Source organism: Halichondria panicea, chromosome 3 (genome assembly GCF_963675165.1).
Source record: "Halichondria panicea chromosome 3, odHalPani1.1, whole genome shotgun sequence".
Lineage (NCBI taxonomy): Eukaryota > Metazoa > Porifera > Demospongiae > Suberitida > Halichondriidae > Halichondria > Halichondria panicea.
This window is the reverse complement of record NC_087379.1, coordinates 7,386,906-7,403,695: the sequence shown is the minus strand read 5'-3', so window position 1 is coordinate 7,403,695 and position 16,790 is coordinate 7,386,906. Positions and strand designations below refer to the sequence as shown.

Here is a 16,790-nt window from a genome sequence, read left to right as displayed (position 1 = left end):
TATTACTGCTTTTCACATTTCTATAACACTCTTCAGTATTGATCCTTAGCATAATTACATAAACCAATGGTAATGATCGAAGCACACACAACCACGGTTGTAGAGAGCACACACACGTAGAGAGTCAATACACAGTTCAGCTATAATTATATAGGTCATGTTCTGTGACTTTGTTTGAGATATAGTTGGGACCAAGACACAACTTTCCTCTTACCAGAGAAGGGCTGTGTGCATGTGCATTAAGATAACCACGTACAGTATCAATTAGATCAGCTGTACGTACAACATAACATTAATACTTGCACAATGACATTTTACTGATTATCAATACACATGCACTGCATGGTCTCATTTTAAAGTGATGTCACTATCCAATAGAGCAATGAGCTGTTTGGGGTGAAGTTCTTTGGAGGAAAGTGTTTGAGAGCGAGCATGTCAGAATGTGTGTGTGTGTGTGTGTGTGTGTGTGTGTGTGTGTGTGTGTGTGTGACTATATACATTATAGTAACTGCACCTAATATGGGTTAGAAGACATGTGACTACTGGGAAAGCGTGAATAACAAGTAACTGACAATATTCATTATATATATCAGAGGAACCGACACACCCTGTTCAGTGACATGAAAGACAAACAAATCAAGAGATGGCAGCACTGAACCCCAACAACCAGCAACAAGCTGACAAGAGAATAATAGGATTTGATTGTGAGTTTGTGGAACCTCCACCAGAACGATTCGTCCAGTCAGAGTGTCCAGTTTGTCTCCAGATCATTCGAGAGCCCCACCAGGTCACATGCTGTGGAAAGAAGTTTTGCAAAGCTTGTATTGAGCATATCAAAGCTATTAAAAAGCCGTGCCCAACTTGCAACGAGGAATTTTCAAGTTTTGCCGACAAAAGTTCGAAACAATCGCTCTACAGTTTGAAAGTTCGCTGTAGCCACCAGAAAGACGTGTGTGAGTGGACGGGGGAACTGAGACAGCTTGATGAGCACCTCAACACAGATCCACAGCCAGAGAAACAACTCGATGGATGCCAGTTTGTCGAAATTGATTGCATCTATAAATGCGGGAACCACCAGCAGCGAAGGTACATTCAAAACCACCAAATTAAGGATTGCCCCAAACGTCCATTCGGTTGTGAGCACTGCCATGATTACAAGTTTACCTATGATGATGTCACCAACAACCACTGGCCTGTGTGTGGGTCCTTCCCTGTCCCCTGCCCTAACCAGTGTGATTTAACTATCCAACGTCAGAATATAGACAGCCATGTTGCCGATGAGTGCCCCCTGACCACCATCAACTGTGACTTCCACCACGTAGGCTGTGCTGTGAAACTTCCTCGACAAGACATGCCAGAACACCAGAGAGAGAACCTACTCACACACATCTCTCTATTAGCCACCAGTCATGCCAAGCAACAAGCTGAGACTACACAACAAAGAGAAGAAATCACCAAGCAACAAGATAAAATAACAAGTCTAGAAGCTGAAAATAGAACACTTAAAACAAAAATTAACAAATTGGAGCCAATGCAACAGCTGCTCAAGACTGCACCTCTCATCGTGAACTCTAGACCTCTTGGTCCACTGGAGCCCCCTGTCCTTACAATGACCAACTTCCAACAGCACAAGAGAGATGACAATAAGTGGTACTCCCCTCCAGTCTACACCCACCATCAGGGCTACAAGATCTGTCTCAGTGTGTATGCTAACGGTACTGGCACTGGTAAAGGAACACACGTCTCTGTGTTTGTGTACTTCATGAGAGGAGAGTTTGACGATTCTCTGAAATGGCCGTTTCGTGGTGTGATTTCATACCAACTACTGGACCAGGTCGATGGCAAGGATCATAAAACAGACACAAACATCTATGATGATAAAAAACCTGACAAGTATTGCACCAGAGTGACAGAGGGAGAGAGATCAAAGAATGCGTGGGGAAACCCACAGTTCATTGCTCACTCTGAACTGGAGCCCAAGTATTTACGAAACGACACCCTTTTCTTCCAAATACACAAAGTAGAATTGAAGTAGTTGCTTAATTAGAAGAGTGATAATTACGTATACACACAAACAAACCGTAGACATAAGTATTATCTGTGTACTGATTGCAATTGTATTTGTTTGGACTACATGTACCGTACTGGCGCGTTACTAAGCGCTGGCTACTATAATAAATATATTATACCTATGGGCTAAGCGCATGCTTAACCCTTTAAACGCCACGGGCCACGATCGTGGCCTGCAATAAGTGACTTTTTTTGTGAAATTCTAATTCTGCGATACTTAGGAAGTAGCTCGAACTACGCACATCCCTGTATAGAGGAAGAGCTGTAGAATCACGTGCAATTTAGTCTAGAAATTTCCAAGCCACGTTGCTATGTTAAAATTTCATTAGCATCTTACCGCACGAAGTTTATAGCTATGGCTAGGTTGTTTACTTGTGCCGATGTGCTTGAACAGCTTGAGGACAGCAATAGCGATGTCTCCTCTGGTGATGACAGTGCCTATGAAGGAGAGGGGATAGTAGCTTTTATTGGATACCTCCCAAAGGCTACCAGCTTTATGCCAGACACTGATGAACTGTCTGGGACTGAGGACATGCATGACATGGACCTAGACGCTAGCGCTATGGACCAGGACGGTGAAAGACCAGGAGAGGGCTCACTGTGTGACTCTGGTAAGTAGTATAGCTAGAATATCAGTAGTGTAAGTATAGTATAGCTAAAATAGAATTAGCAGTAATGAACAGTCTTTATGTGAGCTTGTAAATTTCATAGATCGTTCACCGAGCCCCACCTTCTCTCTGATGTCAAGATATATCTTAGCACTGTTACATTCATATGATGTGAAAATCAAGCTTAGTCAAGCCTTTACACCATATGACAGGCTGATCCATAAAAAAAATTTTTTGGATTTTATCTTACCGCTGGCCGGGCATTTAAAATGATAAAAACGGGTGAGCGTAATAATCGTGGTTGCTATGGCAACATATGTTGCACCATTTTATTCCTTGTTGTATGGGTATTCTATTGGTATATGGTTGCTAGGCATTTTATTGCTCTGGAAATCCGATAGAGAATTTACAGATATTTCACTTCACTGTTAATTAAGAATCCGACGGTTAAAGGGTTAACCAATAATTTATAATTACAGCACATTATATAGTTCCTTTGTTGGCGCTTATTCGCTTATTATTTACACTGAGAAAAATAGGAAAGAGCCAACGCATATCTTCAATACAATGTTGTGCAACTCTACCTCTTACTTTACCTGTGTCTTGCGTGTTGTTGGCTCTATCACTAGTGAGTAGTTCTGGTGTGAGGCACATACGAAGAATACCCATACAACAAGCACACACAATCACTATCTACACATACTCACTCCTTTGTCTTCAAAACTTTGCCGAATTTTCGGATCCATGGTCTCATAGACTTTCTTGTAGTCGGCCAGACAAGTCTCCCCTCCGGCCGAGGTGGGTGCCTCCAGACAACAGAAGAACAGTCTCCGAGGAGGGGCAGGCAGGAACGCCATCTCAAGGTGTTGGGGAATGGGGTAGTGTGGGGGGAACTCACTGGCAGAGAACACGTACTGTGTGTGTGGGGGGGGAGGGGTGGCTTAGTCACAGAGCACAGTACACATGGTACACAACTTTATTGAAGCCACTCTGAGCATACGTAGCTGTTGTGTGTGGACAAATTGTTTTCTTGGAATGTATATCAAAACATATCAATCAATGTTTTGGGTAGCCAGATCAACGGCTGATCATGTGACAACATATCATAATAGGCAAAAACAACCCAAGTCAATGTTCTCTGTCCAACACTATAACAAGGAATCATTATTAAAATTTCATTTAGATGGCTCAAAGCAGCACATTGCTATTAATATATTCCTACCCAGTGCAGTTAATTAGCCAACCATTATGGAGATGCATGTCAGTATACCTGGGTTCCAAGGATTTGGTTCCTTGGAGAGGTGCCTCTGTACGTGTCACACAGGTCAGGACTGAACTGCAGTACAGCTTCTTGGAAGTCGATGGCTTTGTTCACATCAAACCCTTGCAATAAGATGGCTCCTATATAACAGATACAATCATTAAACATACAGCTAGATGTGATTTTATGAGCCAGCAGAGCAACAAGTATACAGCATTTACAAGTTTCACAGCTGGCTTTATATACAATGGTCTACCATGTTCCAGCAGCTTCTGGTCCAGCCAGTCCTTGTTGGCTGCCATCCACTCCTTGAGGAACTGCAGGGATGTATTGCCATCTCTGGGACTGATCTTGAGAGGGAGAGCATCTGTGGAGACAGTCACAGCAGCTATACTAGTCCATGCCATATTGCATGCTGTGGTAGAATCCATCTAATTGTCTGCACATGCGCATTAGGCCACAAAGGAATTCTACACTGTGTAGGCTTCCACCCCCTCATACCATATGGCATAATTAACTACATTTCTAAAGCACTGCATACAAAAAATAAACCAAGTAATGTAATGATCGAAGTACACATGCAGTTCACTATTATATAGGTTATGTTCTGTGACTTTGTTTGAGGTATGGCTGTGACCAGGACACAACAACTTTCCTCTTACCAGAGAAGGGCTGTGTGCATGTGCATTAGGGTCATCATTACTACCACGGTAACAGTGACAATTAACATAAAAATGCATACGAGCCGAAACAATTAACAGTGAACAAGTAGCCAACATACAAATTATTTGCCATTCGATCAAAAAACACTGTTTTGACTTGTACCACATAAAAATAATACTTGCACATTATACGTATATACACGTGCACTGGTCTCACTTCAAGTGATGTCAATATCTAATAGGGCAAAGAGCTGTATACATTGTTTGTAGTCTCACCTTTCTCCTCCAGTTTTGGAGTGAAGTTCTTTGGAGGAAAGTGTTTGAGAGCGAGCATGTCAATGGTGCTCGAGTTGAAGGTATTCTTGAGTAGAGGGTCAGCCCCTAGTCTGATTAGACACGCCACTGTCGCCAGGTCTTGTCTCTGAGCAGCTCAATGGAGGACACTGTGTGTGTGCATGTGTGTGTGTGTGTGTGTGTAGTGTGTGTGTGTGTGTGCGTGTGTGTGTGTGCGTGTGTGTGTGTGCGTGTGTGTGCGTGTGTGTGTGTGTGTGTGTGTGTGTGTGTGTGTGTGTGTGTGTGTGTGTGTGTGTGTGTGTGTATGTGTGTGGTGGCAACCATCCTGACCACTATGCCAAATATGGAGTTAGAAGGCATGTGACTATACCCACACAAATATTCCCATCAAAGAGTATGTATGTAAAGCTTTAATGTAAAACTGAAACTGCCAGAAATGGCAGCCAACAACCAGCAACAAGCTGACAAGAGAATAATAGGATTCGATTGTGAGTTTGTGAAGCCACCACCTTCGGAATACATCCAGTCAGAGTGTCCAGTTTGTCTCCAGATCATTCGAGAGCCCCACCAGGTCACATGCTGTGGAAAAAAGTTTTGCAAAGCTTGTATTGAGCACATCAAAGCAATTCAAAAGCCGTGCCCAACCTGTAACGAAGAATTTCAATTTTTGCCGACAAAAGTTCGAAACAATCGCTCTACAGTTTGAAAGTTCGCTGTACCCACCAGAAAGACGGGTGTGAGTGGACGAAGGAACTGAGACAGCTTGATGAGCATCTCAACACAGATCCACTGCCAGAGAAACGACTCGATGGATGTCAGTTTGTTGAGATTGATTGCATCTATAATTGCAGGAACCAACTGCAACGAAGGTACATTCAAAACCACCAAATTAAGGATTGCCCCAAACGTCCATTCGGTTGTGAGCACTGCCATGATTACAAGTCTACCTACGATGATGTCACCAACAACCACTGGCCTGTGTGTGGGTCCTTCCCTGTCCCCTGCCCTAACCAGTGTGGTTCAACTATCCAACGTCAGAATATAAACAGCCATGTTGCCAAAGAGTGCCCCTTGACCACCACCAACTGTGACTTCCACCACATAGGCTGTGCTGTGAAACTCCCTCGACAAGACATACCAGAACACCTGAGAGAGAACCTACTCACACACATCTCTCTATTAGCCACCAGTCATGCCAAGCAACAAGACAAAATCACAAGTCTGGAAACTGAAAATACACTATGTAGATCGTTTGAGACCAAAATAGCTGCACTACAGACCAAAGTTACCACACTACAGCAACAAAACACTACTAGTAATGCCGAGATAACATTTTCTACAATGAACTTAACTGCACTACAGAGCACGCTACAGCAAGAAAAAAAATTGTTTGCTACTAGTATTGCCAAGCAACAAGCTGATATTGCTATTTTAGTAGAAGAGAATAAACATCTAAAAATTAAAATCACAGAATTGGAACCATTGCAACAACTACTCAAGACAGCACCTCCCATTGTGAACTCTAGACCTCTTGTTCCACTGGAGCCCCCTGTCCTTACAATTACCGACTTCCAACAGCACAAGAGAGATGACGATAAGTGGTACTCCCCTCCAGTCTACACCCACCATCAGGGCTACAAGATCGGTCTCAGAGTGTACGCTAACGGTGAAACCCGTGGTATAGGAACACACGTCTCTGTGTATGTGTACTTTATGAGAGGAGAGTTTGACAATTCTCTGAAATGGCCGTTTCGTGGTGTGATTTCATATCAACTACTAAACCAGATCGATGGCAAGGATCATAAAACACACACACTCGTCTATGATGACAAAGCACCTAACGTAAGCAGTACCAGAGTGACAGAGGGAGAGAGGGGAGCAGGGTGGGGAAAGCAAAAGTTCATTGCTCACACTGAACTGGAGCCCAAGTATTTACGAAACGACACCCTTCTCTTCCAAATACAAAAAGTAGAACTGAAGTAGTTGCTTAATTAGAAGAGTGATAATTACGTATACACACAAACAAACCGTAGACATAAGTATTATCTGTGTACTGATTGCAATTGTATTTGTTTGGACTACATGTACCGTACTGGCGCGTTACTAAGCGCTGGCTACAATGAATATTATAATAAATACTTGTGGGTTAAGCGCACTCTTAACCTATAATTACGTTATATTCTATATAATTACAGCACATTATATAGTTCCTTTGTTGGCGCTTATTCGCTTAATTTACACTGAGAAAAATAGGAAAGAGCTAAATCAATCCAACGCATAGCTTCAATACAATGTTGTACAACTATATCTCTTATATATATGTAGCACGCCTTCACCTGTGTCTTGCGTGTTGCTATGGCAGCAGTGATGAGACTTGGCGTGAGGTGCTCCAGAGTGTCCGGAGGGAAGGAACCATCACCAGAGAGAGACACTATCATCCTCTTCACCACCTCACTGAACTCAGGCTGTGGGGGGGGGGGGGAGTGAAGAGATGGTGTTGGTTACCAGTGTCTGTTGGCAATGAGCCTGGGGGGAGGGTGATCACTTTGTCTGCTGGTTTTGGAGGCACCTTTCTCCCCTGTACGACCTGCTTCTCACGGATTGCCTGATACTGGCATATATCCTCGAGAAGAGATGGAGCTGTGTCTAGGATTGTCTCTGTAATTATTTTTGTGCACTTTATATTGTGTTAATAAGACAGTGGCATGTTGCTATGCCCTCGGGATATAAACTAGGTACAACACGTGCACTCGGGATGTATGGCATATATTGCACTCAGCCCTCGTGTTTCAGTGCAATATATGCCATACATCCCTCGTGCCCGTGTTATAACTATAAAATTATACAAGCCAAACAAATAATGCTATTTTTTCTTGACAGTGAACAACCATCACAACCTACATGTAAGTAGCTATAACATACGGCCATTTGGTCATAAAGACAACTAAACTACACTACTGTAGCACACAACCATGAAAGCATTCCTGTCTCCTGGGGAAGAGACAGCGACCAGTGTACAGGTACTGGAGGAGCACTTGCACCACCTTACCAGTCACTGTAGGCAGTGGAATCTGTGGGAGGGAGGGAGGGAGTTGGTCTATGTGTGTATATACAGTGGTGTTCAGAGTTGATGCTTCACAAGGGATAAGTACAGTGTACCATGCATGGTCTCAAGGTTTCTCAAACACACAGTATATATATATACAGTATTCAATACTAGTAGCCATGGACAGAGGTAGTGCAATCAGAATTAAATAACCAACCTCCTTGTTTCTAGATTCCACCCATAGTTCAGAGTCTAGCATGGACTTGAACACGGGGCTTTGGGCACAGAGAACCAGTCTGTGTGCATGGAATCGGGACCCCGTCCTCTGATATCAGTTCCACGTCACTCAGACTCGGACTATTGAGGTACGACGCCAGATCAAACAGTGGCTCTGCAAGGAGGCAGGAAAGGAAGAAATTAGGTTGGAAGAAAGTTTTTGAGAGCGAGTATGTCAGTGGTGCTCGAGTTGAAGGTGTTTTTGAGTAGAGGGTCAGCCCCTAGTCTGATTAGATACGCCACTGTCGCCAGGTCTTGTCTCTGAGCAACTCGATGGAGGACACTGTGTGTGTATGTGTGTGTGTGTATGTATGTGTGTGTGTGTCAACCAATTGACCATACTGACCACTATGCCAAATATGGAGTTAGAAGGCATGTGACTATACCCACAAAAATCTCCCCTATCAAAGAGCATGCTTTAAAACTGAAACTGTCAGAAATGGCAGCCAACAACCAGCAACAAAATGACAAGAGAATAATAGGATTCGATTGTGAGTTTGTGAAGCCACCACCTTCGGAATACATGCAGTCAGAGTGTCCAGTTTGTCTCCAGATCATTCGAGAGCCCCACCAGGTCACATGCTGTGGAAATAAGTTTTGCAAAGCTTGTATTGAACACATCAAAGCTAATAAAAAGTCGTGCCCAACCTGCAACGATAAATTTTCAAGTTTTCCCGACAAAGGTTTGAAACGATCGCTCTACAGCTTGAAAGTTCGATGTAGCCACCAGAAAGACGGGTGTGAGTGGACGGGGGAACTGAGACAGCTTGATGAGCACCTCAACACAGATCCACAGCCAGAGAAACAACTCAATGGATGTCAGTTTGTCAAGATCGATTGCATCTATAATTGCAGAAACCATCAGCAGCGAAGGTACATTCAAAACCACCAAATTAAGGATTGCCTCAAACGTCCATTCGGTTGTGAGCACTGCCATTATTACAAGTCTACCTATGATGATGTCACCAACAGCCACTGGCCTGTGTGTGGGTCCTTCCCTGTCCCCTGCCCTAACCAGTGTGGTTCAACTATCCAACGTCAGAATATAGACAGTCATGTTGCCGATGAGTGCCCCCTGACCACCATCAACTGTGACTTCCACCACGTATGCTGTGCTGTGAAACTTCCTCGACAAGACATGCCAGAACACCAGAGAGAGAACCTACTCACACACATCTCTCTATTAGCCACCAGTCATGCCAAGCAACAAGCTGAGACTACACAACAAAGAAAAGAAATCATCAAGCAACAAGACAAAATAGCAAACTTGGTAGATGAAAATGAAAAACAAAAAAAATCTTATAAGACGAAATTAATTGCACTACAAACCAAAGTTACCATGTTAGAGCAAAAGAACACTACTAGTAATGCCGAGATTAAATCTTCTAAAATAAAATTAACTGCACTACAAACAAGTTACCACGCTAGAGCAAGAAAAACAATTGTTGACTACTAATACAACCAAGCAACAAGCTGACATTGCTAGTTTAGTTGAAGAGAATAAACAGCTAAAGATGAAAATTGCCGAATTGGCGCCATTGCAACAAATGCTCATCGTGAACTCTGAACCTCGTGGTCCCCCTGTCCTTACAATGACCGACTTCCAACAGCGCAAGAGAGATGACGATGAGTGGTACTCCCCTCCAGTCTACACCCATCATCAGGGCTACAAGATCTGTCTCAATGTGGAAGCTAATGGCTGTGGAAATGGTAAAGGAACACACGTCTCTGTGTTTATGTACTTTATGAGAGGAGAGTTTGACGATTCTCTGAAATGGCAGTTTCGTGGTGTGATTTCATATCAACTACTGGACCAGGTCAATGGCGAGGATCATAAAACACACATAATCACCTATGATGACGATACACTTAACAAGTACTGTGCCAGAGTGACAGAGGGAGAGAGATCATTCGGGTTGGGACACCCACAGTCCATTGCTCACACTGAACTGGAGCCCAAGTATTTACGAAACGACACCCTTCTCTTCCAAATACACAAAGTAGAACTGAAGTAGTTGCTTAATTAGAAGAGTTATAATTACGTACAGTATACACACAAACAAACCGTAGACATAAGTATTATCTGTGTACTGATTGCAATTGTATTTGTTTGGACTACATGTACCGTACTGGCGCGTTACTAAGACCTCCACCCCCTCATATCATATGGCAACTGCTTCTAAAGCACAAAATAAACCAAGTAATGTAATGATCGAAGTACACATGCAGTTCAGCTATATAATTATATATATATATTATACCATATGGCATAATTAACTGCTTTTCACATTTCTAAAGCACTGCATACAAAAAACCAAGTAATGTAATGATCGAAGTACACATGCAGTTCAGCTATTATAGGTCATGTTCTGTGACTTTGTTTGAGGTATGGCTGTGACCAGGACACAACAACTTTCCTCTTACCAGAGAAGGGCTGTGTGCATGTGCATTAGGGTCATCATTACTACCACGGTAACAGCAGCAATTAACATAAAAATGCACACGAGCCAAAACAATTAACAGTGAACAAGTAGCCAACATACAAATTATTTGCCATTCGATCAAAAAACAGTTGACTTATACCACATAAAAACATCACTTGCACATTATACGTATATACACATGCACTGGTCTCACTGTGATGCCAATATCTAACAGAACAAAGAGCTGGTTACATTTTTTGTAGTCTCACCTTTCTCCTCCAGTTTTGGGGTGAAGTTCTTTGGAGGAAAGTGTTTGAGCGAGCATGTCAGTGGTGCTCGAGTTGAAGGTGTTCTTGAGTAGAGGGTCAGCCCCTAGTCTGATTAGACACGCCACTGTTGCCAGGTCTTGTCTCTGAGCAGCTCGATGGAGGACACTGTGTGTGTGTGTGTGTGTGTGTGTGTGTGTGTGTGTGTGTGTGTGTGTGTACATTGTGGGTGTTGTCAGGAGTATATTCATGCATTCCTGGTATCGTCCCATTGTGTCAACCAATTGACCATATCAGAGCAATGAATTGTGTTACTGTATCAAATATGGTTAGAAGGCATGTGACTATACTACATGTCAAAGAGCCTATACAAGCTACGTATGCTTATGTAAAAGTAGAAGTACAAAACAGTCAGAAATGGCAGCCAACAACCAGCAACAAGCTGACAAGAGAATAATAGGATTCGATTGTGAGTTTGTGAAGCCACCACCTTCGGAATTCGTCCAGTCAGAGTGTCCAGTTTGTCTCCAGATCATTCGAGAGCCCCATCAGGTCACATGCTGTGGAAATAAGTTTTGCAAAGCTTGTATTGAGCACATCAAAGCAATTCAAAAGTCGTGCCCAACCTGCAACGAGAAATTTTCAAGCTTTCCCGACAAAGGTTTGAAACGATCGCTCTACAGTTTGAAAGTTCGATGTAGCCAGCAGAAAGACGGGTGTGAGTGGATGAAGGAACTGAGACAGCTTGATGAACATCTCAACACAGATCCACAGCCAGAGAAACAACTTGATGGATGTCAGTTTGTTGAGATCAATTGCATCTATAATTGCAGGAACCAACTGCAGCGAAGGTACATTCAAAACCACCAAATTAAGGATTGTCCCAAACGTCCATTCGGTTGTGAGCACTGCCATGATTACAAGTCTACCTATGATGATGTCACCAACAACCACTGGCCTGTGTGTGGGTCCTTCCCTGTCCCCTGCCCTAACCAGTGTGGTTCAACTATCCAACATCAGAATATAGACAGCCATATTGCCAATGAGTGCCTCCTGACCACCATCAACTGTGACTTCCACCACGTAGGCTGTGCTGTGAAACCCACTCGACAAGACATGCCAGAACACCAGAGAGAGAACCTACTCACACACATCTCTCTATTAGCCACCAGTCATGCCAAGCAACAAGATAAAATCACAAACTTGGTAGATGAAAATGATAAACAAAAAGAATCTTACAAGTCGAATTTAACTGCACTACAAACCAAAGTTACCACGCTAGAGCAACAGAACACTGCTAGTAATGCCGAGATTAAATCTTCTAAAACGAACTTAACTGCACTACAAACCAAAGTTACCACGTTAGAGCAAGAAAAACAATTGTTGACTACTAATGCAGGCAAGCAACAAGCTGACATTGCTAGTTTAGTTGAAGAGAAAAAACAGATGAAGATAAAAATTGCCGAGTTGGCGCAATTACTCACGCCCTATGTTCAGCTTGCACCATGTACCGCCATACCTCTTGGTCCCCCTGTTCTTACAATGACCAATTACCAACAGCATAAGAGAGATGACGACCAATGGTACTCCCCTCCAGTCTACACCCACCATCAGGGCTACAATATCTGTCTCTGTGTGAACGCTAACGGCTATAGCACTGGTAAAGGAACACACGTCTCTGTGTTTGTGTGCTTCAGGAGAGGAGAGTTTGACAATTCATTGAAATGGCCGTTTCGTGGTGTGATTTCATATCAACTACTAAACCAGGTCGATGGCAAGGATCATAAAACACACACAATCACCTATGATGACAAAGTACCTAACACGTACTGTACCAGAGTGACAGAGGGAGAGAGGGGACTGGGGTGGGGACACCCACAGTTCTTTGCTCACACTAAACTGGAGCCCAAGTATTTACAAAACGACACCCTTCTCTTCCAAATACACAAAGTAGAACTGAAGTAGTTGCTTAATTAGAAGAGTGATAATTACGTATACACACAAACAAACCGTAGACATAAGTATTATCTGTGTACTGATTGCAATTGTATTTGTTTGGACTACATGTACCGTACTGGCGCGTTACTAAGCGCTGGCTACTACATGTATATATTTTATGGGTTAAGCGCACTCTGTATGTTACGAACTACAAAAACAATGTGAAACGTTGCTAGGATTGGCCAGGATAAGCACGAAAAGGGTAGAAAAAGAAATTCGGTGAGTGTAATCCGTTAGCTACAGCCTTCAATAATCAACAGATACATTATTTACACTGAGAAATATAGGAAAGAGCTAAATCAATCCAACGCATAGCTTCAATACAATGTTGTGCAACTACCTCTTATAGTACCTCATCTGTGTCTTGCGTGTTGCTATGGCAGCAGTGATGAGACTTAGCTCATCCTAGTGAGTAGTTCTGGTGTGAGGTGCTCCAGAGTGTCCGGAGGGAGGGAGCCATCATCAGAGAGAGACACTATCATCCTCTTCACCACCTCATTGGACTCAGTGTGGGGGGGGGGGTGAAGGAAGCTATAGGCAGTAGGTGTGCACAGTATAGTGACATAGCCTCGCAAGCCAGCCGTTACAAGTCTGGTCCACGAGACTAGTAGGGGGGGGGGGGGGGGGGGGCTCACTTTGTCAGCTAATTTTGGAGACACCTTTCTCCCCTGTACGACATACTCCTCACGGATTGCCAACATCGCCAGCAAGGTTTCAGTGGCTCACATCTGGAGGAGGAAGATACTCAGCATCATTCTGGTCTTCTAGCTCTGGTGAGTGGAGCTCCAACGCTGCAGTCTGAAATTAAACCATTCCTTCACATGTCACATGACTGAGTGGGTAATATGCTCTGCATTAAATAGGCCACAAGGGAATAACTACACTGTATTAGGAGGATACCATCTCCTTCTACTAACATGTACATTCTGCACTTGTACCATGATGTGCTCTGACACTAAGGAATATCCATTGAAACTCTCAGGATACTCCAGGGTACAAACCCCATGTACCCTGCTAGGGTGTACATTCATGTACCCTAGGGTACATTGGCTGTGGTCAGCCTAAAGCCCACCCTCCACCCTTAAGAAACCACAAATTCATGAAAGAATGTACAGCATGTAACGCACATGGATGAATGATTGCTGTGTAAATATAGAACGATGGAAACGACAACTGGTTATAAATATCAGTCTATGGTGGTTCAGGATCTTATGAGGCTGAGTCTTGTCATCGGGTTAGACCAGGACACAACGATCTTCCTCCTGCCAGAGAAAGGCTACAGAATGGAAAATAGATATTGATAAAGGCTCACTAGCATCATAGAAATCGATCCTACATACAATGCTTAAATCATGTACTCTATACCAGTGCCAGTGCCAGTGCCAGTGCCAGTGTACACAAAACACCACAATCAAATACAGTGGAACCCCTCTATAACGTACGGACACCTTTGGGGAACAATGTTTTGGCCTTTATACAGAGGTGGCCTTTATACAGAGGTGGCCTTTGTTGAGAGGTTGTTTTGTACACAAACTGGGACCTAGGTGCCTGGCCGTTATATAGTTGGCCTTTATTCGGAGGTGGTTGTTAACAGAGGTTCCACTGTATAGAGCTAATACATGTAGTGAGAAGGCTAGAGTTGTTGATTCATGCAGAGACTCCCTTACCTGTCTCCCGTGAGAGACCCTGAAGTTGTCTATCATGAGCACGTCTCCCTGCTCCCAGCGATTGAACACAAGGTTCCTCCACACTGTGTCTCTAACGTGGCTCACTGTACGATAAGGTATGGCCGCACCATCGCCATAGCAAGTGTTCATACCAAGGCTCAGTTTAGCCGAGGGTGCTTTCAGTCCGATATAGAAGAAGCTGGCGGCCCACAGGACCCAGGAGTAGAGTAGCTGTTTTAGACCTCCCAGGCGCTGGTACACACGGTAGGGCTCGTCATAATACATGGTCCAATGAAACACCTGATATGTGTGTGTGTGTGTGGGAGGGTGTGTGTGTGTGTGGGAGGGTGTGTGTGTGTGTGTGTGTGTGTGTGTGTGTGTGGGAGGGTGTGTGTGTGTGTGTGTGTGTGTGTGTGTGTGTGGGAGGGTGTGTGTGTGTGGGGGGGTTGGGTACTAATTGTTGATACAGGTAAACGACCATCTCATTGCTAGCACAAAATTTGCACCATAATTAAGAACTAGATTGCAGCGTACTTGCAACAAGTATTGTCAGACAACAAAATCATAATTTAACTCGCTAGTACGAAGATTTTCAGTTGTAGTTATAATTTTCACATTTGTAATGTTTCATCGCAATCTAGCTGCTGTAAGTGAAGCAGTACTCAGAAACCAACCTAGTAAGCTAGCTACACCAATCATCACTATATCTATTACCAGGAGTTCATATAGCTCCTGCTATTACCTGATCTATGCATGCACAATGCCATGGTGATACAGTACTAGCCAGGGCCAAGCGACCATCACTATACATACCATTAAATGATTGAACCACACTTTGTGGCCGGACTGAGGATGCTTCTCTATAGCAGGGACACGGTTCACTATCCTCAGAGAATCATTCTCTCCCCACGAGTGCTCCATTCGGTCCTCTGTCAGTTCCCGCGCAACCTCTTCTTGATCTTTGGTGCCAAACACTGCCTCCCACCCCTTCATCATGGACGGGTCTGTGAAGTAGCTCCTCTGTCTCACATAGTTACGAATATGCATCACCTACAACACAGCAGCAAGGTAATCACGTGGTTCATCTGTTTGTGTTAATAAATCAGCTGACAGGAAGTTTGTACACACACCACATGCACACACAATCACTATCTACACATACTCACTCCTTTGTCTTCAAAACTTTGCCGAATTTTCGGATCCATGGTCTCATAGACTTTCTTGTAGTCGGCCAGACAAGTCTCCCCTCCTGCCGAGGTGGGTGCCTCCAGACAGCAGAAGAACAGTCTCCGAGGAGGGGCAGGCAGGAACGCCATCTCAAGGTGTTGGGGAATGGGGTAGTGTGGGGGGAACTCACTGGCCGAGAACACGTACTGTGTGTGTGTGGGGGGAGGGGCTTAATTACAGAGCACAGTACACATGGTACACAACTATATTGAAGCCACTAGCTATGTAGCTGTTTGTGTGTGGACAAATTGTTTTCTTGGAATGTATATCAAAACATATCAATCAATGTTTTGGGTAGCCAGATCAACGGCTGATCATGTGACAATATATCATAATAGGCAAAAACAACCCAAGTCAATGTTCTCTGTCCAACACTATAACATGGAATCATTATTAGAATTTCATTTAGATGGCTCAAAGCAGTACATTGCTATTAATACATTCATACCCAGTGCAGTTAATCAGCCAACCACACACATGGAGATGCATGACAGTGAGTATACCTGGGTTCCAGGGATTTGGTTCCTTGGAGAGGTGCCTCTGTACGTGTCACACAGGTCAGGACTGAACTGCAGTACAGCTTCTTGGAAGTCGATGGCTTCGTTCACATCAAACCCTTGCAATAAGATGGCTCCTGTATAGCAGATACAATCATTAAACATACAGCTAGATGTGATTTTATGAGCCAGCAGAGCAACAAGTATACAGCATTTACAAGTTTCGCAGCTGGCTGTATATGGTCTACCATGTTCCAGCAGCTTCTGGTCCAGCCAGTCCTTGTTGGCTGCCATCCACTCCTTGAGGAATTGCAGGGATGTATTGCCATCTCTGGGACTGATCTTGAGAGGGAGAGCATCTGTGGAGACGGTCACAGCAGCTATACTAGTCAATGCCATAATTATTGCATGCTGTGGTAGAATCCATCTAATTGTCTGCACATGCGCATTAGGCCACAAAGGAATTCTACACTGTGTAGGCTTCCACCCCCTCAT

General features: G+C 43.7%; 6 protein-coding genes across 9 annotated transcripts in view; 4 read left to right on the top strand and 2 right to left on the bottom strand.

The window, feature by feature from the left end:
• Nucleotides 1-4,370, bottom strand: part of LOC135334081 (dapdiamide synthesis protein DdaC-like) — a 23,735-nt gene extending 19,365 nt beyond the window's left edge. The window contains exons 1-3 of the mRNA XM_064529128.1: nucleotides 4,196-4,370; nucleotides 3,949-4,079; nucleotides 3,386-3,592 (exon numbers count right to left, since the gene is read on the bottom strand). Of these exons, the coding sequence (XP_064385198.1) occupies nucleotides 3,386-3,592; nucleotides 3,949-4,079; nucleotides 4,196-4,370 (513 nt within the window). The remainder of the gene's footprint in view (nucleotides 1-3,385; nucleotides 3,593-3,948; nucleotides 4,080-4,195) is intronic.
• Nucleotides 1-16,790, bottom strand: part of LOC135334082 (dapdiamide synthesis protein DdaC-like) — a 19,460-nt gene extending 2,670 nt beyond the window's left edge. Inside the window, exons 1-6 of one of the 4 annotated variants that reach the window (XM_064529133.1) lie at nucleotides 16,544-16,790; nucleotides 16,302-16,432; nucleotides 15,738-15,944; nucleotides 15,385-15,621; nucleotides 14,572-14,871; nucleotides 4,513-4,611 (exon numbers count right to left, since the gene is read on the bottom strand). In XM_064529133.1, the coding sequence (XP_064385203.1) occupies nucleotides 4,540-4,611; nucleotides 14,572-14,871; nucleotides 15,385-15,621; nucleotides 15,738-15,944; nucleotides 16,302-16,432; nucleotides 16,544-16,790 (1,194 nt within the window). In that variant the 3' untranslated portion in view covers nucleotides 4,513-4,539. Of the gene's footprint in view, nucleotides 1-4,512; nucleotides 4,612-10,557; nucleotides 10,652-14,000; nucleotides 14,181-14,571; nucleotides 14,872-15,384; nucleotides 15,622-15,737; nucleotides 15,945-16,301; nucleotides 16,433-16,543 lie in introns of those variants that run through there. The other 3 variants (XM_064529132.1, XM_064529130.1, XM_064529131.1) reach the window with 3 other exon arrangements.
• LOC135334073 (TNF receptor-associated factor 4-like) lies at nucleotides 572-2,135 on the top strand. The gene has a single exon (XM_064529115.1). It carries the CDS (start codon nucleotides 644-646, stop codon nucleotides 2,033-2,035), a length of 1,392 nt encoding a protein of 463 aa, XP_064385185.1. The 5' UTR covers nucleotides 572-643; the 3' UTR covers nucleotides 2,036-2,135.
• On the top strand, nucleotides 5,250-6,963 carry LOC135334096 (TNF receptor-associated factor 4-like). Its single transcript, XM_064529154.1, is given in 2 exon segments — nucleotides 5,250-5,551; nucleotides 5,554-6,963. Coding segments are annotated over 2 exon segments (1,545 nt in total). The 5' UTR covers nucleotides 5,250-5,331; the 3' UTR covers nucleotides 6,879-6,963.
• On the top strand, nucleotides 8,622-9,731 carry LOC135334090 (TNF receptor-associated factor 4-like). Its single transcript, XM_064529147.1, has one exon. The coding sequence runs from the start codon at nucleotides 8,657-8,659 to the stop codon at nucleotides 9,671-9,673; it is 1,017 nt and encodes a 338-aa protein (XP_064385217.1). The 5' UTR covers nucleotides 8,622-8,656; the 3' UTR covers nucleotides 9,674-9,731.
• Nucleotides 11,157-12,971, top strand: LOC135334065 (TNF receptor-associated factor 4-like). Its single transcript, XM_064529105.1, has one exon. It carries the CDS (start codon nucleotides 11,324-11,326, stop codon nucleotides 12,869-12,871), a length of 1,548 nt encoding a protein of 515 aa, XP_064385175.1. The 5' UTR covers nucleotides 11,157-11,323; the 3' UTR covers nucleotides 12,872-12,971.